We start from the raw sequence: 22,780 nt of genomic DNA, 5'->3' as shown, positions 1-22,780 counted from the left end.
AGCCTGGGCAGGGGGTGGCAGCAGAGGGGCTGAGCTGTGGGATGACCATGTCCCCACAGCCGTTCCATGTGTCCCGGTGCCTCTCCCCAGGTGCGGATGGCGCTGAAGAACGCGGAGAAGGAGCTGGAGTCCCACTGCAGCTGGGCTGCCCCCGAGGCCCTGCAGAAGTGGCTGCAGCTGACCCACGAGGTGGAGGTGCAGTACTACAACATCAAGAAGCAGAACGCAGAGAAGCAGCTGCTGGTGGCCAAGGAAGGGGTGAGAGCTGGAGCAGTCCCCTGCTGGGTCCTGGGGAGGTCTGGGGGTGAACCTGCAGAGATGGTTCCTCTGCATCTTCTTGGCTTTGTGGCATCGTGGAGTCCCAGAGTGGCTTGGGTTAGGAAGGACCTCAAAGTTCATCTCATTCTGTGGGCAGGGACGCCTTTGATTTTATCCCAGGCTGCTCCAAGCTCCGTGTCCAGCCTCGCCTTGGGCACTGCCAGAGATCCAGGGCCAGCTCCAGCTGCTCTGGGAGTTCTATTCCAGGGCCTGCCCGCCCTGCCAGGGAACAATTCCTCATTGCCAAGATCCCACCCAGCCCTGCCTTCCCTCAGCTCAAGGGCAGTTTCTCTCTTCATGCCCTAAATTTATGTCTGTAAAAGTGCAGCACAAGAGAGGTGTGAGCAGGGGCTGAGCAGGGTGAGGATGAGGATGGTGCTCCTGAGCCATGGGCTCTCAGGGTGGGCAGATCCCACCCTGGGCACTGCTGGAGCCTGGAGCCCTGGGAATCTGAGGCAGGGGTTGCTGGGGTGAGCAGGAGGCTTTGAGCACCATCGTGCTCAGGGTGATGAGCATGCACAGGCAGTGGAACCCCAGGTCCTGAATCATCGCTGCATTCCTGGTCTGGGATTTGTGTGCCAGCCCCGAGGGATGAGCCCAGGGAGCTGTTGTGACTCGTCCCCGGCCCCATGGCCAGATGGAGCTGAGCTGGCAGCAGGGAAATCTGTCTGCCTTCATCTGCCTTGATTGGGAGCATTCTAACATTCCAACAGTTTTCCTTTGCCTGTGTCACTTCTTGCACCCACATCCTTGGCTCTCCTAAGTGCCAGGTTCATGCACTGGAGCTGGGAGTGGAAGAGCTGTGGGAGGAGACTTTAATTTCTGATACAATGGCGCAAACTCAGCCTCAAACCAGAAATGCTCCTCGGCCCACGCCCTGGGTGTGTTTGGTGGTTATTCAGGGGAGGGATGAGCCAGTGTGTGAGAGCCCTTCACTGGGTGAGGTACTGCCTCATGGAATCATGGAATGGTTTGGGTTGGAGAAACCCTGGGACACCTTCATGTCCACCTACTCCCTGAGCAGTGCCAAGGCCACCACTGCCCCATGTCCCCAGGTGCCACATGCACAGGGCTGTGAAATCCCTCCAGGGATGGGGGCTCCAGCTCTGCTCTGAAAGGTCAGCATTTCAGTTCAGTTCCCTCTGATTTTTGGGAAGCTGGGAGAAGGGAGCATGAAATCCCCAACGTGCTACTTGCTGCTGGGGAATTCCTCACCCCAGTGCCAGGGAGAACAGCATTCCTCAGTAACACCGCCATTCCCACATGTGCAGGCAGCTGCAGGGACTGTTCTTGTCTCAGCCCATCCAGGACGTCCATGGCCTGGAGGAAACTTCAGATTGTCTTCTTCCTGTGACCTTTCTCTGTTGGTATTCCAGGCTGAAAAGATCAAAAAGAAGCGAAACACCCTTTTTGGGACGTTCCACGTCGCTCACAGTTCCTCTCTGGATGATGTGGATCATAAAATCCTAACTGCAAAGTGAGTGCCTGCTCAGCACCTCCCTCTTCATCCCTCCCCTGTTCCAGGCAGGAGGGACCTCACCTCTGCAGGGGCTTTGGGGCTCATTTTCTGTTGTCCTCAGTGACCTGGGGTTGGACTTGCTCCTCTTCATCAATAACCTGATTTTACCTGTGAGAAACGGGACCACAGTGACATGGAGCAATTAAAAGTCCTGCCAGAACGAGGTTCCAGGAGGCTGCAGGATGCTTAAGGGATTGTCATGGAATGGCTGGGGCTGGGAGGGGACCCCAAATCCCACCCAGTGCCAGCCCTGCCATGGCAGGGACACCTCCCACTGTCCCCAGTGCCCAGCCTGGCCTTGGGCACTGCCAGGGATGCAGGGGCAGCCCCAGCTGCTCTGGGCACCCTGTGCCAGGGAACAATTCCTCATTGCCAAGATCCCATCCAGCCCTGCCCTCTGGCACTGGCAGCCATTCCCTGGGTGTTGTTATCCCTGGGTGCTTCAGCTGCTGCTGCATTTTTAAATTGCTGTATTCCTGGAATTGGCATGAAAAGTGTCTCACATTTCAGGATGCACAGCTGACCCCAATATCTCCCCTTCCTCTTTAAACTATGTAGACTTTTTTAATAGTTCTCTTAATTATTTGTTGAATGTATTGGAGTAAATAAGGTACTATGATTAGTAGTACGACTATAGTGCAACTAGTAGTACAACTGTAAATAGTTGTGCAATAGTACAGCTATTATAGTTGTACTACTAGTTGTATAATAGTACAACTATTATGATGACTAAAATCTATAAATTCATTTAAGTTTTTTTTACTTATCATGTTAAATTTTATTTATTAAATCAGCTATTTAACTTTTATTATCAACTTTAATTTTTGATACATTTTTGTTGGGATGTTTTTGTAAATAGATTCTGAGTGATTAGATAAAATTTTAATATATATTTATATATACATTATATATAAATATATAAACATTTTATATTTTTTTATATATATATCTATTATATTATATTACATTACATTATAGGTTGGACTTGATGATCTTAGAGGTCTCTTCCAATCTCACTATTCTTACATTATTTTATATATATCTATATATATAATATAAATATATATTTATACAGTTATAAATAATTTTATTTATAAACTTTAAAAACTAAAAATAGATTTTTTTAGAATTTTTATTTTTTAATCTTCACATCTGTGTGTTAACAAAAGAAAATTCAGTTGTGGCCTTGTTTTGTACAAAATCCAAGTGCACCCCATGCAGTGCAGGGTCAGTGCCCCCATGCCCACCTGCATTGTCCCCGTGTCCCTGTGTCCCCATGCAGTGCAGGGTCAGTGTCCCCAGGCCCTCCTGCATTGTCCCTGTGTCCCTGTGTCCCCAGGCAGTGCAGGGTCGGTGTCCCCATGCCCTCCCTGCATTGTCCCGTGTCCCTGTGTCCCCAGGCAGTGCAGGGCTGTGTCCCCATGCCCACCTGCATTGTCCCTGTGTCCCTGTGTCCCCAGGCAGTGCAGGGCTGTGTCCCCAGACAGTGCAGGGCTGTGTCCCCAGGCCCTCCCTGCATTGTCCCCGTGTCCCTGTGTCCCCAGGCAGTGCAGGGTCAGTGTCCCCAGGCCCTCCCTGCATTGTCCCCATGTCCCTGTCCCCACAGACAAGCACTGAGCTCCCCAGGCAGTGCAGGGTCAGTGTCCCCCATGCCCTCCCTGCATTGTCCCCGTGTCCCTGTGTCCCCAGGCAGTGCAGGGCTGTGTCCCCAGGCCCACCTGCATTGTCCCGTGTCCCTGTGTCCCCAGTCAGTGCAGGGCCTGTCCCCATGCCCACCGGCATTGTCCCCATGTCCCTGTGTCCCCAGTCAGTGCAGGGCTGTGTCCCCATGCCCACCTGCATTGTCCCCATGTCCCTGTGTCCCCAGGCCCACCTGCATTGTCCGTGTCCCACCGGGTGCCCCGCATTCCCGCATTGTCCCTGTGTCCCTGTGTCCCCAGCAGTGCAGGGCTGTGTCCCCAGCCCCCCTGCATTGTCCCATGTCCCTGTGTCCCCATGCCACTGCATTGTCCGGTCCCCAGGCAGTGCAGGGCTGTGTCCCCATGCCCCCCCTGCATTGTCCCGTGTCCCTGTGTCCCCAGTCAGTGCAGGGCTGTGTCCCCATGTCCCCCCTGCATTGTCCCTGCCCTGGTCCCCATGCAGTGCAGGGTGTCCCATGCCCACCTGCATTGTCCCGTGTCCCTGTGTCCCCATGTCCCCCCTGCATTGTCCCGTGTGTCCCTGTCCCCACAGACAAGCGCTGAGCGAGGTGACGGCGGCGCTGCGGGAGCGGCTGCACCGCTGGCAGCAGATCGAGCTGCTCTGCGGCTTCCAGATCGTCAACAACCCCGGCATCCCCTCGCTGGCCTCGGCCCTCAACATCGACCCGGGCTGGATGGGCACGCCCCGGCCCAACCCCTCCCACTTCATCATCACCGACGACGTGGATGACCTGGACGAGGAGCTGGTGTCGCCCATGTCCATGCAATGTACGGCAGCCCTGGGAACGGGTGGGGGGCCCTGGGAATGGGGCACTGGGGGCTCCTTGGGAATGGGGGAGCTCCCTGGGAATGGGGCACTGGGGGCTTCTTGGGAATGGGGGAGCTCCTTGGGAATGAGGCTCTGGGAGCTCCCTGGAATGGGGAGCTCCCTGGGAATGGGGCACTGGGGCTTCTTGGAATGGGAGCTCCTGGGAATGGGGCAATGGGGGCTTCTTGGGAATGAGGGAGCTCCCTGGAATGGGGAGCTCCTTGGGAATGGGGCTCTGGGGGCTCCCTTGGGAATGGGGGAGCTCCCTGGGAATGGGGCTCTGGGAGCTTCCTGGGAATGGGGGAGCTCCTTGAGAATAGGGGCTCTGAGGGCTCCCTTGGGAATGGGGCTCTGAGGGGTCTCCATGGGAATGGGGAAACTCCCTGGGAATGGGGCTCTGGGGGCTCCCTGGGAACAGGGGCTGTGTGTGCAGGGGTTGGGGCTGTGGCACAGAGCAGACCTGGATCTGTAGTTCACCTGTATCAGGAGGGGTTAATTGATCCAAGCTGGGGTTTCCATGCCCAAAGACCACAGTTAGTTCCATCAGGGTCAGAACATCCCTAACAGGCCAGGCCCCACTGCTGGGGTTGTTTGGAGCCTGGTGATTCCTTTATGACTGGTAATTTAGGAATTGTTAATCATCATTTCACTCTATCTGTGCTTTTCTGGTCAGCTCAGTGATTTAAGCATTTACCAAAAACCCAACCAAAGGCATGGGTAGACATGGCAGTGGGACAGGAAAGGGGATTATCCCCATGTCCCCTTGGCCTGAGCACGTGTTTGGGATTGAAAGGACTCAAAGGTGCCCTGCTGGGGCCCAGCTGGACCTGCATCCTGCAGCATTCCAGGTGGGAGCAGCCCTCCTCCAGCCTCGGGGAGCTGTTCAACACTCCCTGAGCCCAGGCTGCCCCAGATCCCAGCTCTGTGCAGGCCTTGGCTCAGCCTGGGACACCTCCTGGCCCTCTTGGTTGGTGACAGAGAGCACCACTCCCAGAGTGCCAAGCCCAGACCCCACAGAGGGAGGGTGAGCATGGATCACCCTGTGCCTGTGAGCCCCCAGCTGCTGGAATTAGTGTCACAGGGCTGGGTGGCACTGTCACCTTCTCTGCAGCAGCTGGGAGCCAGCCCTGGCTGCTGTTCCTGCCTTGCTTCTCCCAAAAGGCATTTTCCAAATAATTTCTCCTTGGGTAGAGCAGGGACAGGGCCTGGGGGCACAGGAGCAGCACCTGGCAGGGCACTGTCATGGAATCATGGAATCACAGAGTGGATTGGCTTGGAAGGACCTTAAATACCACCCAGTGCCACCCCTGCCATGGCAGGGACACCTCCCACTGTGCCAGGCTGCTCCAGCCTGGCCTTGGGCACTGCCAGGGATGCAGGGGCAGCCCCAGCTGCTCTGGGCCACTCTGGACAATTTAATCCAAGCCAGGGCTGCTTGGAGCAGCAGGAGGGTGTCAGGGCTGGCACTATGTGCTGCAGGAGGTGCCCTCTGTGCCAGGCCCACGTTCCCTCAGCCTGGGAGAGCTCAGGGCAGGGCCCAGGGGAGGCAGAACTTGGAGGCTTTGGGTAGGGCAGGAGGAATGGGGGTACCTGTGTGTTCCCAGGAATGGGGGTACCTGTTGTTCCCAGGAATGGGGGTACCTGTGTGTTCCCAGGGCTCTGCAGGAATGGGGGTACCTGTGTGTTCCCAGGAATGGGGGTACCTGTTGTTCCCAGAAGTGGGGGTACCTGTGTGTTCCCAGGAATGGGGGTACCTGTTGTTCCCAGGGCTCTGCAGGAATGGGGGTACCTGTGTGTTCCCAGGAATGGGGGTACCTGTTGTTCCCAGGAATGGGACAGGAATGGGGGTACCTGTGTGTTCCCAGAAGTGGGGGTACCTGTGTGTTCCCAGGGCTCTGCAGACACGGGGGCTGCAGCCACAGTTTGTGGGATCAGCTGTGCTTGGGGCCATTAAAGCTGCAGGGAAGGGAGCCGTCCTGCTCATTTTCATTACCAGTCACCCTGGGAATCAGGACATCTCTGATAAAGCCCTGGCCCAGCCCCAGCTGGGCACTGGTGGCAGGGATGCTTGGACAGTGCCAGGGGACACCTGAGGCCCTGAGCTGGCCCAGCTGTGAGCCTCCAGCCCCAATTTCAGCTTCTTGGCACTTGAGACGCCTCGAGTGAGACATTTCCAGGGAGCACTTCAGTTCCATCATGCCAGAGGTGGGCAGAGAGCCTGCCCAGCCTCGTGCCCACCTGTGTGCCCAGCTGCTCACCTGCCTGCCCCTCCTCCCTGCAGGTGACACGCAGGTGGCAAGCACTGGGCACTCCAGTTCCCAAAGCAAGGCAGCCTTTCCCTGTAGGATTTCCTTGCTTTGTGTGCAATCCCTGCCTCAGCAGAGCAGTGTTTCTGCTGCCCAGGTGTGGTGTGAGGACTGTGGTGCTTCTCCCAGTAAATCCCATCTCTCTCTCTCCTGTTCCCCCTGGCTGCCCCCCAGATGCAGCCTGGCTTTTCGGGCGCAGGTTCAGCGACCGCTCCTCGCTGTCCTCGGAGGATCAGTCCCTCTGGAAATACCCTGGTTTGGTTCTCTTCAGTTTTATTCTCCTGTTTTTATTCTGCCCTCTGGCCCTTTTCTGGACTAAAATACATCCACCAATTTTCCATCTTTCTGGCACGGGAACTAATGAATGTATCTGTCCTCACTGAGCCACCGCCACCTGCACTAACCCCAGGAAGAGTCTGGTGGGATGAAGAAGAATCTCAGCTGCAGCTCCCACGTGCTGCTGGGAGCAGTTGGGGAATCTGGGGGTTGGACTCACTCCATTTTACCCCTGAGGTGGAGATGAAGGAGCCAGTGAGGCCAGGAGGAGGTGACAGCATTCCCTGTCCCATCCCTGCCCGCAGGTGCTGCTGGTGCCGTGCTCCCTCAGAATCCCTAAATAAACTGAGCAGGGACACTCTTAGGGAATCCTGAACCTGGGGATGGCACACAGCCTCCAGGCCTTGGCTTCCTTTGGAAACCTCCCCTTCAGAGGGAGACAGAGCAGGTGGATGTGCCAGGCTCGAGCAGGGAGCGCTTTTCCTTGGGATGCTGGGCAGGGAATTTGGGGAATGTTGGTAAAACGGGTGTCTGGAGGGAAGTGGTGGGTCTGGGAAGTGAGGTCCCAGCCCCTGCTCCAGAGCTCATTGCAGGGTAAGTCTTGGAGAAGGAGAGCATGAAGGTGGAAGATTGCATTCCTCATTGGGAAATGAGGGGTGGAACACCAGGACAAAATGGGGAATCCTTCAGGAAAAAAGCTTGGCCCAAGGGAAAAAAAAGGTAGCAGAAACCTATCACCCCAGCGAGCTACTCTGCAGTCAGATCCTTGTGAACCCTCCACGATGAGATTCCCAAATTGGAATTGCAGCTCTGGAGCTGAATTTAAAAAATCTTGCAGTAGAATAGATGGTGTAAAATTCCAAGTTCATGGATGGGCACTGTAGGGAGCAAGGAGCAGTGGGAATGACTGGGATTCACCTTGGGGCTGTGGAAACAGCCAAGTTGCCAGAATTATTCCTCTTATTCTTCCTTCCACTGGAAATATGTCCCTGTGGATCTTTCAGTCCTGCCAGAGGAGCCCTGTGTGTCCAGCTGGGATTTTCCAGAGCAGGGATTGCTGGTTCTTCCATTCCCAAAGGAGCTCTCCTCCTCCTCCCTTTCTGAGCTTTCCTGTCTCTGCATTTTTTAACCCATTTGTACATTAATTTCTCATGCACATAAGAAATCCTGAGCAATCCTGAACACCTTATCTCCTGCCAGAGGAGATCACCTTGTGTGGGATGGGGATGGAATAAAGCCAGCTGGGGATGGGGCTGCAGCCCTCCATGGTGGAGGGGAGCATTCCCAAGGCTCCAGGCAGGTGAAGGGGCCTCCCCTGGCTCTGGGGGTGGCCCTGGGGCAGGTGTGGGGCACAGGCAGCTGCTCAGGGGGTGCTGGGCTCCAGTTCCAGCCAGGTGTGACCACAGGGCTGGAGAGATCCCAGGGAGCTTTGCAGGCAGTTCAGGGACTGGTGCTGGAGCTCCAAAGGACATTCCCGTGTGGTTCCCCAAACCAAGGGGAATTGGCAACCACAGGAGAATATTTCTCAGGTTGAGGGGGTCCCTGATCAGTCACAGTGGTCATGGAACAGGCTGGGAGCTCTGGGGCCAGAGTCATCAGTTCGGGCACAGGGGAATCAGGCATGAATCCCAGAAAGTCTGGGTTGGGAGTGACCCTAAATCCATCCAGTGCCACCCCTGCCATGGCAGGGACACCTCCCACTGTCCCCAGTGCCCAGCCTGGCCTTGGGCACTGCCAGGGATGCAGGGGCAGCCCCAGCTGCTCTGGGCACCCTGTGCCAGGGAGCAATTCCTCATTGCCAATATCCTCAACCCCAATATTTTCAACCAACCAGGGAACTGCCCCTGGATCCCTGGCAGTGCCCAAGGCCAGGCTGGGCACTGGGGACAGTGGGAGGGGTCCCTGCCATGGTAGGGCTGGGAAGAGGTGATCTTTAAGGTCCCTCCCAGCCCAATCCCTGGATGATTCCATGCTGCCAGGGCTCTGCTCCTGGTGCTGCCCCTGCACAGTGAACTGAGCAGAACTGAGCTCCGTGAGTGGAGCTTCAGGTGCCAACACTGACCTGCTCACCTGGGGCTCCTGCTCTGGGCTGTGCAGTCCCAGTCAGGAACAGGACTGGAGCCATGAGGGCTGTGAGGGTGAATGGCCCTGGAAGTGCCCTGTTCTTGGCTCTCCAGGAGCCGGCTGTGGCTCCAGGTGGGATGAATCACACAGAGCCGCTCTCTGCGTCAGGCAAGATGCTCAGATAAGGTGTTCAGAGGCACCTACATCAGCAATGCTGGAGTTCTCCATGGGCTGGGCATTAATCCAGCATGTTCAGCACCAGCTTAAAGCTGCTTCTGCATTAAACAGGCCTTAACTGCTGGCACGAGGTGCGACAGTGCTGGTGGCATGGGGACAGTGGGATGGTGCTGCTGGGATGGTGTCAGTGGGACTGGGATGGTGGGAAGGTGTCAGTGGGGTGGTGCTGCTGTGGTTGGTGCCAGTGGGATGGGGATGGTGCCAGTGGGGTGGTGCTGCTATGTGCGCGGGCGGCCAGACTTGGTGTCCAGCTGGGGCTGGGCATGTGCTCAGCCTGGGTGGAGCTCCTCATTGTGCTGGCTGGGCATGCCGTTGCTCAGTCCTAGCGTGGAGCTCCAAGGCTGGCTGGCTGGCTGTCCTCACTTATTCCTGGTGGAGCTCCACAGGCTGGGCTGGGCCATGCCCTTGCTCCGTCCTAGCGGAGCTCCACAGGCTGGGCCGTGCCCTCACTCTGTCCTGGTGGAGCTCCACAGGCTGGGCTGGGCTATACCCTCGCTCTCTCCTGGTGGAGCTCCGCGGGCCGTGCCCTCGCTCTGTCCTAGCGGAGCTCCACAGGCGGTGCCCTTGCTCTCTCCTGTGGAGCTCCACAGGCCGTGCCCTCGCTCTCTCCTGGTGGAGCTCCGCGGGCCGTGCCCTCCCCTCACAGTCCCCCCGTGTCGTTGCAGCTCCGGCCTTGCCCAGCACAGTCCGGCAGCGCCTGGTGGAGCCGCAGCACGGCCACGGATCGCAGAGGTTGGTAGAGAGTCTCGTGCCGGGGCAGCCCGAGGCGGGCCCCGTGGCCCCGCTGCGCGCGGGCCGAGTGTCCCTGCGCCGAATGCACAGCCTCACCTCCGGACAGTCCTTCGGCTCCGACCCGCCCGGCTCCAGCCCATCGCCTGCCTCCACCTCCTCCACCTCCTGCTCCTCATCCGCCACCACCGCACCTGCTCCTGCTTGCCATGTCCACCCTATCTATTACCATCACACCACCTCTTATTTCCTCCAGATGGATTCCATCCCCGACCTGCCCCCTCCTGATGTCACCTCTGGAGTTCGCTGTCGCACTGGGAGCTTTGGGTATATTGCTGTTTCTTTTCTAGCTGCCTCCTGCCTGCCGTGCCTCGGAGCTGATGCTTGCTGGGGTGCTCTTTCTCTCACCTTCCTCCTGCCCTTTTCTTTTGGGCCTTTGTTCTGTGATTTATCCACTCTTGTTCTCCCGCTGCTCTCCCGAGCCGCTGGAGCCTCTCAGGAGGATTCCGTGGGCCATCCCCATGCCCAGGAGCTCAGAGGGGTTGTTCCCGAGGTGCTCTGCTGCTGTTTTACTGCAGCTGAGCAAGTGAGAATTCCCAGGTGCTCAGTGTTCCCCGAACAAGGGCATGTGAGGAGGTAGCAGAGCTCATCACCAAACCTGAGCTGATTTGAAGCCTGGACCTCCCTGGGGTCCTCACAAGGGAATTGCAAAGGGAACCTGATGTGTGGGGACCATGAGGTAGCAGCTGGAGAAGTCTGGGATGGTTTTCAGAGGTGCTGGAGTGGCAGTTCAGGAATGTGTTCTGGAGTGACTCCCCCTCTGGTCTGTAGGGATGAGGATGGGGTGTTTTGGCCAGGGAATGTCTGAGGAGGAAGCTGGAGCTGCTCCTGTTGGCTTTAGCTTGGTCCCCTTCAGTTGGATCTTTGGTACCTCCCAGGGCCTGGTTATCCTGCATCCCTCAGTGCCAGAGCTGTCCCAGTTCATGGTGCTGGTGACAGGGAGCAGCAGGAATCCTGCCTGGTGCTCCAAGCCCCTGAGAGCCTGGCAGGAGTGCTGTGTGTCCCAAGCACAGGGTCAGGCTCCTGGCGTGGCTGTCACCCCAGTGACATCCCACCCATCCTGGTCCCACGGGGTCAGGGGTGCAGGCAGTCCCGAGGTGTTGTGTCCCTGTGGGGTCCCCCTGGGGCACTGGGATGTGTGCCCGTGGCCTCAGCTGTGCCAGCCCCTGGATGCAGGCAGTGGGGAGGCTGTGATGGGCCAGGGAATCCTGTCCCTGCCAGGTCATTCCATCTCTGCTCCATGCTTTCTCCATGGCAAAGTTAAAACCAGTCTGCTGACCCTCAGTACTGGGAGCAGGCTGCAAGTCCCTGGGTGAGGCAGAGGAGAGGGGAAATGTCCTTCCACCATCATTTCTCCAGGCAGGGAAACATTCCCAGTCACCACATCTTCACCCATCCCAGCACAATGTCCCGTTATCCTCTTACCTGTGGGTCCCCTGCCCTCAGGTGCTGGCATCTGTCCTGGCCTTGTTCACAGTCTCTGGTTTGGATGTTCCACCCCCTCCCTGCCCCTGTGTCTCCAAGCTGAGCAGCCCCAGACACATTCTGGAGTCTGGAATACCGAGAGGGAAATTGCTGCACCTGCTCCACAATGGAGAATTAAAGAGCAGCATCTCAGTTAATTCAGTAATGGTTGGTTGGGGATGATGAGAAGCAGTGTAATTAATTAACTCCTACCAGTGGGAGCTCAATTGCAGCTGTCCCAGTTGGACTGGTAAGAGCTGGGAATGCTGCTGGTCCCTGCTTCCATTGCCTCCCTGACTCTGCAGGAGGGAGGGCTCATCCTGGCAGCCTGGGGCTCATGTCCTGTGTCCAGAACAGCTGTTTAAATGTGATTTATTTCCACTGAGGCCCATGGCACGTGGAATTCCTGCCCAGGACACAGCCTGAGTCCCTGCAGACCCCCTGAGAGTGGCAGAGGGAAACAGGATCCAGTGTGAGGACCCCAGGAAGGGCAGGGGACGGTGCCAGAGGAGGGAATAAGTGGGGCCTGCCCTGGTGAGAGCCCAGCTGGTCACCACCGGGTGCCAGCAGGACTGTCCTGTCCCTGCTCCATGGCAAGGCCAGCCGGTGATGCAGGAGAGGGGACGGAGTCAGAACCTCCCAGCTGGACTTGCTCCAGCCGCACCTCAGCAGGCAGCTCCCCCACCTCATCATCCCTGCTCAGGCCAGCAGCAGGAATGAGGAGCTGGGTGCCCAGGGATGTGGGTTTGTGGTGTGCTGATAACTGTTTTATCCAGCTGCATCACTAGCTGAGCCTGCTTTGATGCACCCCTAAAGCGCCGCTGCCAGGCCGATGGATTGCTGCCCCTCCTTGATACCCCCGCTCCTGGAGGCCTTTCCTTACATCCCTCAGCCTCCTGGGGAGCTCAGAAAGGCCTTCAGGGAGCCACTGCAAGGAGCAGAGCCCCAGAGAGTGCTGGCTCCCTTGGTAGGAGGAAAGTGGCACGCTGGGGCTGCTGGAGCTCTTTAGCCTCTCGCACACCCAGCAGAGGCCAGGCTGGGCAGAGCTCGCAGGAGAATCCTCCCCGAGGAGCGAGGCTGGGGATCGCTGTCTCCGGAGTCCTGCTGGGGCTCTCCTGGCAGGGAGCCTCTCCCTCAACTCCTCACTCTCTGCTTCTCTTTTGCAATTGGCTGCAGAGGATCCGGCGCCAATAAGGTCAGAGCGGTTCCGGGCCCGAGGCGGCTGCGGGATCGGGGGTCCCCGGGGGGAGAGGGGCTGGAGGGGCTGCGTGTGCACAGGGGTTTCTGCTGCCAGTGCCTGCCTCAGGTGCATGGAACCCACGGAGATGGGAGTGTGGCACCAAATGCCCAGGCCCTCCTCCAACCAGGAAGGGAGGCGGCAGCCAAAGCTCAGGGAAGGGAGAGATCAGGAACCCAGGGAAATGAGTAATTCACAGCTCAAGCAGGGTGGAACGGAGGAAGCTGCTCTTGGGTGTGCGTTGAGGCTGTGCCAAGCTCAGCCCCACAAATTTGGGACTTTGCCTTAAGAAAAGCCTTGGTCCCTGGTGCCACACACACACAGCCCAGCAGCTGAGGGTGCTCTCAGAGACACAGACACAGTCAAAGCCTTGGTCCCTGGTGCCTCACACACACAGCCCAGCAGCTGAGGGTGCTCTCAGAGCCAGACACAGGGGGATGGGGCAGCCAGGCCTCTGTGGCTGCTGCAGCACACCCAGGGCAGCTCCTGGGCCATGCTGGGCTGCACCCCAGCGGGAACACCCAGAGAAATCCCTCGTGGGCTGCAGGGCTGGGGGAAAATAGGTGTTTGTTCTCCATCCTCCTGCTGCTCCTCCCCTGCTCCTCCTTCACTCCCAGGCTTCCTGTACTCCAGGCTTTCCTTTTCCATGCTTTGCTCTCTGCTTCTTTTGTCCACCATCGCCATCTCCTCACCCTCCCTCCCTCCCGGCTCGGGTGGATCGTGGTGGGGTGGGAGGGAGCCAGGAGGAAGCAGATCCATCCTGCCTCAGGCAGGGTCACTCTGGAGGTGCTGGGGTGCCTGGATCCATGGAAAAGAGCAGGGAGTGCTGCTGGCATGGAGGAAAGCTCGGGATCCCAGGTAATTCCCTGTCCAGTTGCTGCTCTGTGGTTTCCAGGAGGGATGAGCTGTCAGGGGCTCCTGCTGCTCCACAAAAACACTTCCTCTGATCCCTGCCTGGGATCCCATCAAAGGCCACTGCCCTGAGATAGCTTTTCCTCTTGAAAGTGTGCTGGAACAGTTCAGGAGCATAATCCTCATGGAAATCAGTGGGATATAGGCCAGGCCTTGCTGAGCCTCATCTGGGATGCTGGCAGTATCCTGGGAATGCTCTTTCCTCCCTGTTGTCCTGGCGTGGACTCAGGAGTGTCCCCTCCTCTTGCTGTGAGTGTGATCCCAGGAATCCTGTCCCTGCTGTTGGGCACTTCCTTGTGGGAACCACCAGGAAAAGGCTCATTTGAGGCTGAAGAAAATCCCAGAAGTTCCTGGTCGTTGGTGTTCAGCTCCCAAAATCAGCCTGTGGGTGCTCCAGTAGGAATGCAGCAGGTCCCTGTGCCAGGTGTCCCTTGGATTGTCCCTGCTGTGGTGGCTGTGCCCTGTGTGCCAGGATGTCCCCAGAGCCTGGCATGGCAGGGTGGGCACTGCAGCTGCTCTGGTGGGTGCTGCAGTCACCAGCTCTTCCCTGTGTCCTTCAGGAATATTGTCCTGCCTTACAGCTGGAGGGATTGTGTAGAGCAGAGCAGGAATATTTGGGAACTGTGTGCTCTTGGCCATCAGCTCCTTCAGCCCCCCTGGATGAGCCCAGAGGGATGAGCTGGGGCTCCCAGGAGGTGGAACCCATGTGGTGCCCCCACTCCAGGGTGAGGATCCCAGAGAGCAGCCAGCCCAGGATGGGGGACACGGACCCTGTGCTGCAGCCAGAGCGGCCCCAGGAGGGGACACGGTGGCCCTGGTGTCCCCGAGGCCCTGCCCACTCCTGCAGTGTGCGAGCAGCTGTCCTGGGATCAGGTTCCCACTCTGCTCTCCAGACAGAAGAGCCTCGTGGAGCTCCCATGGCTCCCATCTGCTGTTGTCCTTTGCTGCACCCGCTGCCAGCGCTGCTTTGGTCCCTGCTGCGCTGAAACCTGCCAGGCCTGCAGGAGAGGGAGCAGCTCCACGGAGCCCAGCAGGGAGCACTCACCCTCCCCACACAGCCTTGGAGTCTCCTCGGGCTGAAGGAAATCCATTTTCTCCTGTATTTGCTGCCCTCTTGCTGCTAGAAAGGATTTCTACCACAGACCCTGACCCGGATCTCTCTCTCCCTGTGGGACTGTGGCAGCCAGAAGGGACGGGCTGGATTTCTGGATTTCCTGGAGAAGAAGATTCCCCGGTGGAGCTGGGGCACTGCCTGTGAAGGGAGTGGGTGTTGCTGAGCCCCCATCCCCAGCCAGGGCACACAGGGCCCCTCAGTGACTCCAGGGTTGGCCCTGCATTCCTGCCAGGATCCCATCCTGCCTGGCTCTGACCCTGCCTCTGCCCAGCACCATTCCTGTGCCCAGCTTCTGCCCCACAGCCTGGCTCCTTCTCCAGCCCTGCTGGGACCCAGCACCGGCCCCTCCCGGCCTTGGGCTGGTGCCAGCCCCTGCAGCCAAAGGCTGCTTTGTTCTCCGGGAAAGGGGCACCTTCCAGGGATTTATGAAGCTCACAAGTGGAACTGGGTGTTCTCAGCAAGGGCTCAGCATGTGCAGGTGAGGGCTTCTGCCACCTTCCCTGGGAGAGGAGTGTTCAGGCAGGAGTTCCAGCAGGAATTCTCCTTTACAGGTGTGGTAAGCCACGAGTAGAAACATTTGGGAAGGGCAGGAGATTCCCAAATTCCCTGAAGGGGCTGGAGGCTGCCATGGCAGTGACACCCTGTCTGCAGGCACTGGCAGCATCCCCAGGTGTCCCAGCCCAGGGCTGTGGGTGTGTCCCCGTTTTGGGGGTCAGCTCCAACACCCCGAGTTCAGCCCCACTGTGTTCCATGGCTACTGCTGCTCCCCAGTTACCCCAGTGATCCCAGTTCCCCCAGTGACAGCCGTGGGCCATCGGCTGTGACAGTGACCTCCTGCAGTATCCCCTGGTGGCCCTGGGAGCTGGGTGGCTCCACACATGTGATGATGGCACTCGTGTCCCTCGGAGGGCTCCAGCTGCCCACTCAGAACCCCTGGGATCCCACCCCACTGGACTGTTCCCTTCTCCCAGCAGCTCACCCGGGATGTGGCTCACACACCGGCCAGGCTGGGCTCCAGCAAGGACAAGGACAATGCCAGCCGTGCCCAGGGCTCCTTGCTGCTGGGCAGGAGGAGAGCTGAGGTGTCTGCACAGCTGGGTACCCCCAGCAGATCCAGGGCGGAATGCCAGCCACCCACAGGATCCCCTTTTCCTCTCTGTGTTCCCCGGAGCTGCTGAAGGAGGGCCCGGCTGTATTCCGTGGGTTCTGTTAAAGGAATGCTCTTGTTCCAGCACGAGGAGAAGGTTCTGGGCCTGTCCCAGCACAGGCAGGACTCCAGCGTGGGCCAGCACTTGGTGGAGAGCATGAGGAGGCCAGGACTGGAGCCAGTGCTGGGAAACGTCCTCAGGGACAGGGATCCAGGGCAGGGACAGGGATCCAGGGCAGGGACAGGGATCCAGGGCAGGGACAGGGATCCAGGGCAGGGACAGGGATCCAGGGCAGGGACAGGGATCCAGGGCATGGACAGGGATCCAGGGCAGGGATCCAGAGCAGGGGATCCGGGACAGGGATGCACGGCAGGGACAGGGGATCCAGGCATGGCCAGGGATGCAGGGCAGGGACAGGGATCCAGGGACACTGGGATCCAGGGCAGGGACAGGGATCCAGGGCAGGGACAGGGATCCAGGGCATGGACAGGGATGCAGGGCAGCAGCACACAGAGCTGGTGCTGTGGGCACACCCTGCAGGGAAGGGATGGGGCATCCAGAGGCACCTGGGCAGGCTGGAGAGCTGGGACCGTGCCAGCCTCGTGCAGCTCAGCAGGACCAAGGGCAAGGCCTGCAGCTGGCTGGGGGCAATGCCAGCACAAACACAGCCTGGGGAGAATGGACTGGGAGCAGCCCTGGGGAGAAGGAGCTGGGGATTGGTGGGAGAAGCTCCACAGGCCTGGGCCATGAGCACTGGGACCTGAAATCCCTGTGCCTGGGCTGATCCCACAGGGTGGGCAGCAGGAAAGGGATGGGGATTAAATCCCTGTGCCTGGGCTGATCCCACAGGGTGGGCAGCAGGAAAGGGATGGGGATTGTGTCCCTGTGCCCCTCAGGTGATTCCCCACCTGCAGAGCTGCCCCAGCGCAGGGAGGAGCTGGAGCTGCTGCAGAGCCCAGAGGAGGCTCCAGGATGGGCAGAGGATGGAGCAGCTCTGCTGGCAGGAAAGGCTGGCACAGCTGGCATTGCTCACCTGCACAGGAGAAGCTTTGGGCTGAGCTCAGGGCGGCCTTGCAGGGCCTGGAGGAGCCCCAGGAAAGCTGGAGAGAGACAATTGCCAGGGGATGCAGGGACAGCACCCAGGGAATGGCTGCCAGTGCCAGAGGGCAGGGCTGGGTGGGATCTGGGCAATGAGGAATTGTTCCCTGGCAGGGTGGGCAGGCCCTGGCACAGGGTGCCCAGAGCAGCTGGGGCTGCCCCTGCATCCCTGGCAGTGCCCAAGGCCAGGCTGGACACTGGGGACAGTGGGAGGTGTCCCTGCCATGGCAGGGGGGGCAATGGATGATCCTCCCGGTTCCTTCTCACCCAAACCAGTCTGGGATTCCTGAACATCTCTGCAGTTCTCCCTGGATGTCTCCAGCTCTGTTGAGGGGGTTTTCCCTCGTCTTGCTGGACTCTTTGGCTGCCTCCAGGCTGATGGTGATGCTGCTGTAGGAGATGATCTGGGTGCTCTGTGCAGTGCCAGGCAGGTTTGGTGAGCCATGTGCCAGGGTCTGTGCCAGGAACAGAGATCAGGGGAGCTCTAGGGCGAGGGACAGGTCAGCACCTCCCACCTCTTCCCACCCCCTCTCGCTTCTCTTCCCCTGCTCCTTTCCTTTCCATTGCCTCCCATTCCGCTGCTCCCTCCTGTGCGTGGGCAGGGCCGGGGTCCCTCACCCATCCCCTGCCGGGGGCAGCTCTGGGGTCCGTGGGCAGCACTGGAGCCCCCGGTTTGGCTGTCTGGGCACGCTGGCACCTGCACAGGGGCCCCGGGGAGGAGCGAGCTGTGACTTGTCATTTCCCTCGTGCTCCTGCCTCCCACTCTGCAGAGGGGCTCCGGAGCCCCGTGGGCCGTCACCGGTAGGCACAGGCTGGGCACAAACCTCGTGCAGCGGCGGGGCTGGGCATGGCTTCGTGTGGGCATGGCCAAGCTCCAATTCCTCCCGCCGGGATTGGAGCTTGGCACCGGCTGAGCCGGGCATGGGGCACGGGCGGGGGCTCGGGGGGCGTGGGCACACACGGATGGGGCAGCGGCTGAGGGACCCGCGGGGAATCTGGGGGGACACCGGGCATGGGGGGAGCTGGGATCCATGGGGAGGGATGGATCCCATCCCAGACTGAGGGATCCCCTGGGATCCATGGGGAGGGATGGATCCTAGCTCAGAGTGAGGGATCCCCTGGGATCCATGGGGAGGGGTGGATCCCATCCCAGACTGAGGGATCCATGGGGAGGGATGGATCCCATCCCAGACTGAGGGATCCCCTGGGATCCATGGGGAGGGATGGATCCCATCACACACTGAGGGATCCCCCTGTATCCATGGGGAGGGATGGATCCCATCCCAGACTGAGGGATCCATGGGGAGGGATGGATCCCATCCCAGACTGAGGGATCCATGGGGAGGGATGGATCCCATCCCAGACTGAGGGATCCCCCTGTATCCATGGGGAGGGATGGATCCCATCCCAGACTGAGGGATCCCCTGGGATCCATGGGGAGGGATGGATCCCATCACAGACTGAGGGATCCCCTGGGATCCATGGGGAGGGATGGATCCCATCACAGACTGAGGGATCCCCTGGGATCCATGGGGCGGATTGAACCTCCATCCCTGTTCCATGGCCTCACTCCCTCGAGCTGCTCGAGGTGAGCCCCCACCAGGGGATCCCCGACCCTGGGGCATAGAGAGGGGCCGAGCCGGGGCCGGGCGGGCAGGGGCTCAGTGCCAGCCCCTCTGGGCTGGGCGGGCAGGGGCTCAGGGGCTCAGTGCCAGCCCCTCGGGGCCGGGCAGGGGCTCAGGGGCTCAGTGCCAGCCCCTCGGGGTCACTGGGGTGCCCTCAGCCGCTGCTGCCATCCGTGTGTGCGGGGCCGGGCCGGGCCGGGCGGGCACTGACCGCTCTCTCCCGCGCTCTCCACCGCAGAGATTTAACTCGCTGCGACTCCGACTCCTCCATCCCGCACCTGAGCGACCACCAGCGTATCCCCAGCTCGGCGCCCAAGCTGCTGGCTGCCCGGCCCACGCTGCTGACCAGGTCCATGGAGGAGGCTGTCCCCGCGCCCCCGGGCCCCGGCGCGCCCACGCCCAACGGCGGCAGCCGGCACGGGGAGCCCTCCGCCCTGGCGGCCTTGCAGGAGCGGCTGCCCGAGAGCCCCATGGCGATGAAGAAGATGATGACGGTGAACCACGGCATGGAGAAGTCCTCCAGCCTGGGGGAGATCAGCCACCACCCGACGGGCGGCAAGCCCAGCCACTCGGATTCGTCCCGGTCGCACAGCCCCAGCTCCACCGACCCCGACACCCCCTCCCCCATCTCTGACTGCCGGCCCAGCGGCGCCAGGAACACCCGCATCCCGCAGCTGGCCGCCAAGAAGAGCCCGGGGGACGAGGACAGCAGCCTGACGGGCGACGAGGTTGACCTCGGCCAGAGCAAGAAAAAGTTCCCCCTAAAGATCTTCAAGAAGCCCAAGAAGTAGGGGGGGAGCCCCCCGGACGCGTCCCGCCGGGCCCGGGGCCGGCCGTGCACCGGGAACGCAGCGCGGCCCCGGCTCCCTCCGCTCCGCGAGTCACCCCGGCGCCGGCACGGGAGGAGCTATTTAAACTTATTTATTTCCTCATCTCCGAGACGAGAAGCGCGACGCCGCCGGCTCCCCGCGAGAAGAGCCGCCCCTGCCCTCCCTCCGACCGCTGCGGTCCCGGCTTTGCTGTGCATGGCTTCCAGTTACTCCTGCTCTGCTCAGCCACGCGGCCTTTGGGTTTGGTTTCAATGTGGTTTTATTTTTTTTTTTTTTAATTTTATTTTTTATTATTGTTATTGTTTTCCTGCCTCCTCCGACTTTTGCACAGGCTGAGGGCGGGCCGGGGCCGCTCGGCGCTGCCCCCGGGGTGGCTCCGCTCGCAGCGGTTCTCTCTCCCTCATTGCTCCGAGTCACTTTCCCAGCCTGGCTGCGCCCCTGGCAAGGGGCTCCCGTCCCGAGCAGCTCTCGCTGCGCAGGAGCAGGGGAGGACTCTGCCCTTGCCGCCGGTACTTGTGTGCTCCCGGTGCCGCCGGGGGCCGCGGGGACGGGGCTGTCCCCGCACTGCCCTGCCCGGTGCCCGGGGAGGTCGGGACACGGGGCAGGGACACGCCTGGCCCGGCTGTGCTTCCCCGGTGCCCTGCACTGCTCCAAACCCAGCGTGCCCGGGACCCGGCTGGGGACCCTGGTGACAGGGACAGGGAGGGAACCACCGGATAGTGGGAGGGCCCGGTGCCAGGGACAGGGATGGAACCACCCGACAATGAGGATGGCCCTGGGACAGGGACATGAGGGAAGGCCCTGGTGACAGGGACAGGGAGGGAACCACCCGGACAGTGAGGGAAGGGCCCTGGTGACAGGGACAGGGAGGGAACCACCCGGACAGTGAGGGAAGGGCCCTGGTGACAGGGACAGGGAGGGAAGGCGGTCCCGAGGGATGTGGGTGCAGAGCCAGGTCCAGCCGCCACATCCACATGGAGAGAAGGCTCCCAGGAGCAGGGCCTGTCCCCTGACCCGTGTCCCCTGTTGTGGCTGGGCAGGGCCAGAGGGAGGGACCAGGACACAGCAGGGCTGTCCAGGGCAGGGGCCAGGCTGTGCCTGGGGGGCAGGACCATGGCAGAGTCCTCCCCTGGAGCAGGCCGGGCGCTGAGGGCTCTGTGCCCCCCGAGGGACGCAGGAGGCTCACACAGGCAGTGTCCCCCTTGCCCTGACACACCGGGCTGTCCCTGGCTGTGCCAGCCTGCCCCGGGGCTCAGTCCATCCTGAGCCGCTCCCAGGGGCTCTCCCGTTCTCCCTCGGCACATTGGGGGTCACACCCTGCTGCTCACAGCGCCCAGCACAGCCCCGGCCACTGCGGGGTCCCCACTGAGGGCAGCAGCTGTGGCTGAGCCCACTCCCTGCGAGGGCCGAGCCTGGCCCGAGGGATGAGCTCTGCCCCATCCCTGAGTGAGCACTGAGGGATGAGCTCTGCTCCGTCCCTGGGTCTGAGCACTGAGGGATGAGCTCTGCTCCATCCCTGGGTCTGAGCACTGAGGGATGAGCTCTGCTCCATCCCTGGGCCCTGCTCCATCCTGGGTCTGAGCACTGAGGGATGAGCTCTGCCCCATCCCTGGGCTCTGCTCCACCCCGAGGGATGAGCCCTGCTCCATCCCTGGGTCTGAGCACTGAGGGATGAGCTCTGCTCCATCCCTGGGTCCATACCCCCATCCCCGGGCTGAGCACCTGGGGTGAGCTCTGCCCCATCCCTGGGGTCATGAGCACTGAGGGATGAGCTCTGCTCCGCCCCATAGGGATGAGCCCTGCTCCATCCTGGTCTGAGCACTGAGGGATGAGCCTGCTCCGTCCCTGAGTGAGCACTGAGGGGTGAGCTCTGCCCCATCCCTGGGTCCTACCCCATCCCCAGGGCTGAGCACCTCGGGGTGAGCCCTGCCCCATCCTGGGTCTGAGCACTGGGGACCCTGGGAGCCCTGCCCCAATCCCTGGGTCCTCCCCATCCCCAGGTGACACCCGGTGGCCCTGCCCCACTGGGCCCTGCCCACCTCCCCTCTCCCAACTCCTCCAGGAGCATCCCCCAGCCCCGGGGCTGCCAGGGGAACCCCCAAGCCCCCTCTCGCCCCACTCGAGAGGGCTCCCTGGCACCACAGGACTCCCCAGCCCGGGGTCCCTGTCCTCAGCCCCCTCTCCGTCCCCAGACCACCGTCCCACACGTGCTTGGGGTGGGCAGGGGCTGCTCGTGCCGAGGCAGAGGAGGATGCACGATGGGGGGAGGAGGAAGAAGAGGCCGAGAGCCCCCGGGGCCTTGCTTTATGCCAGAGTAATATATTTGTGTCTTGACAATTCAGGAAGGGCTACAAAGGTGTTTTATGTTCCGTAGGCGGGAGTTAAACGATTTCACTGTTGCTTTGGGATAAGTGAAAAATTCCTCTCAATGACTTTTAAGTGCCTGCATTTCCCTGGGGATGGGGGAAACGCTCTCGGCCCCACAACAGGGGCTGCTGCCTGGGCATCCCGATTCCATGGGCACCCTGATCCGTGGGCACCGCAATCTGTGGGCACCCCCGTTTATGGGTACTCTGATCTGTGGGCACCCCGATTTATGGGTACCCCAATATGTGGGTAACCTGATTTATGGGCACCCCGATTTATTGGCTCCCTGATTTGTGGGCACCTCAATTTACGGGCACCCTGATTTATGGGTACCCCAATCTGTGAGCACCCTGATTTATTGGCTCCCTGATCTGTGGGCACCCTGATCTGTGGGCACCCCGATTTGTGGGCACCTCAGTTTTTGGGCACCCTGATGTATGGGTACCCCAATCTGTGGGCACCTCAATTTATTGGCACCCTGATTTATGGGCACCCCAATTTGTGGGCACCCTGCATTCACGGGCAGGGCCCCTGGGAGCGGGGCCAGGGGGGTCGGGGCCAGAGCTGCTTGTGGTGGCAGAGACCTGTGGATGCTTCTGGAGAAGGGGTTGGGGATCCACCAAACGGCAACTGTTGACACATCTGCCAACTCTTGATTTAAGGTGGTTTTTGTTTTTTGTCATTTCATAAAACTTTTCAATCCAATAAAGCATGTAGTCTATTTTACGAGCCCATGGCTGCTGCTTTTTTCTTGCAGCCCTTGCCAGGCTTCCAGCACAGTGGGGTTGGGACCCTGTGCCTGCTGGGGATGTGTTCCTGGCCAGGTCAGTGGGGACAGAGGGACGCCCTGGCTGCCCCCTGCACCAGGGCCCTGCCATTGTCCTCTGCCGTGGGAATTGGATCCACCCCGGGGACATCCTGGCACTGTCACTGCCATGGGGACACTGCTGACAGCTGGGACAGGGACA

The 22,780-nt window shown here is 60.3% G+C and overlaps 1 protein-coding gene across 10 annotated transcripts in view; it reads left to right on the top strand.

The window, feature by feature from the left end:
- Positions 1-20,153, top strand: part of STIM1 (stromal interaction molecule 1) — a 73,290-nt gene extending 53,137 nt beyond the window's left edge. Inside the window, exons 8-15 of one of the 10 annotated variants that reach the window (XM_064704697.1) lie at positions 91-258; positions 1,695-1,795; positions 4,070-4,305; positions 6,826-6,906; positions 9,894-9,960; positions 10,214-10,284; positions 12,658-12,676; positions 18,854-20,153. In XM_064704697.1, the coding sequence (XP_064560767.1) occupies positions 91-258; positions 1,695-1,795; positions 4,070-4,305; positions 6,826-6,906; positions 9,894-9,960; positions 10,214-10,284; positions 12,658-12,676; positions 18,854-19,406 (1,296 nt within the window). In that variant the 3' untranslated portion in view covers positions 19,407-20,153. Of the gene's footprint in view, positions 1-90; positions 259-1,694; positions 1,796-4,069; positions 4,306-6,825; positions 6,907-9,893; positions 10,285-12,657; positions 12,677-18,853 lie in introns of all 10 variants that reach the window. The other 9 variants (XM_064704707.1, XM_064704686.1, XM_064704733.1 and 6 more) reach the window with 9 other exon arrangements.
- The last annotated feature ends 2,627 nt before the right edge of the window (positions 20,154-22,780 follow it).

Source organism: Zonotrichia leucophrys, chromosome 1, assembly GCF_028769735.1.
Source record: "Zonotrichia leucophrys gambelii isolate GWCS_2022_RI chromosome 1, RI_Zleu_2.0, whole genome shotgun sequence".
In the NCBI taxonomy this organism is placed as follows: Eukaryota; Metazoa; Chordata; class Aves; order Passeriformes; family Passerellidae; genus Zonotrichia; species Zonotrichia leucophrys.
The sequence above is the reverse complement of the archived record's forward strand: the minus strand, read 5'-3'. Positions and strand labels throughout refer to the sequence as shown.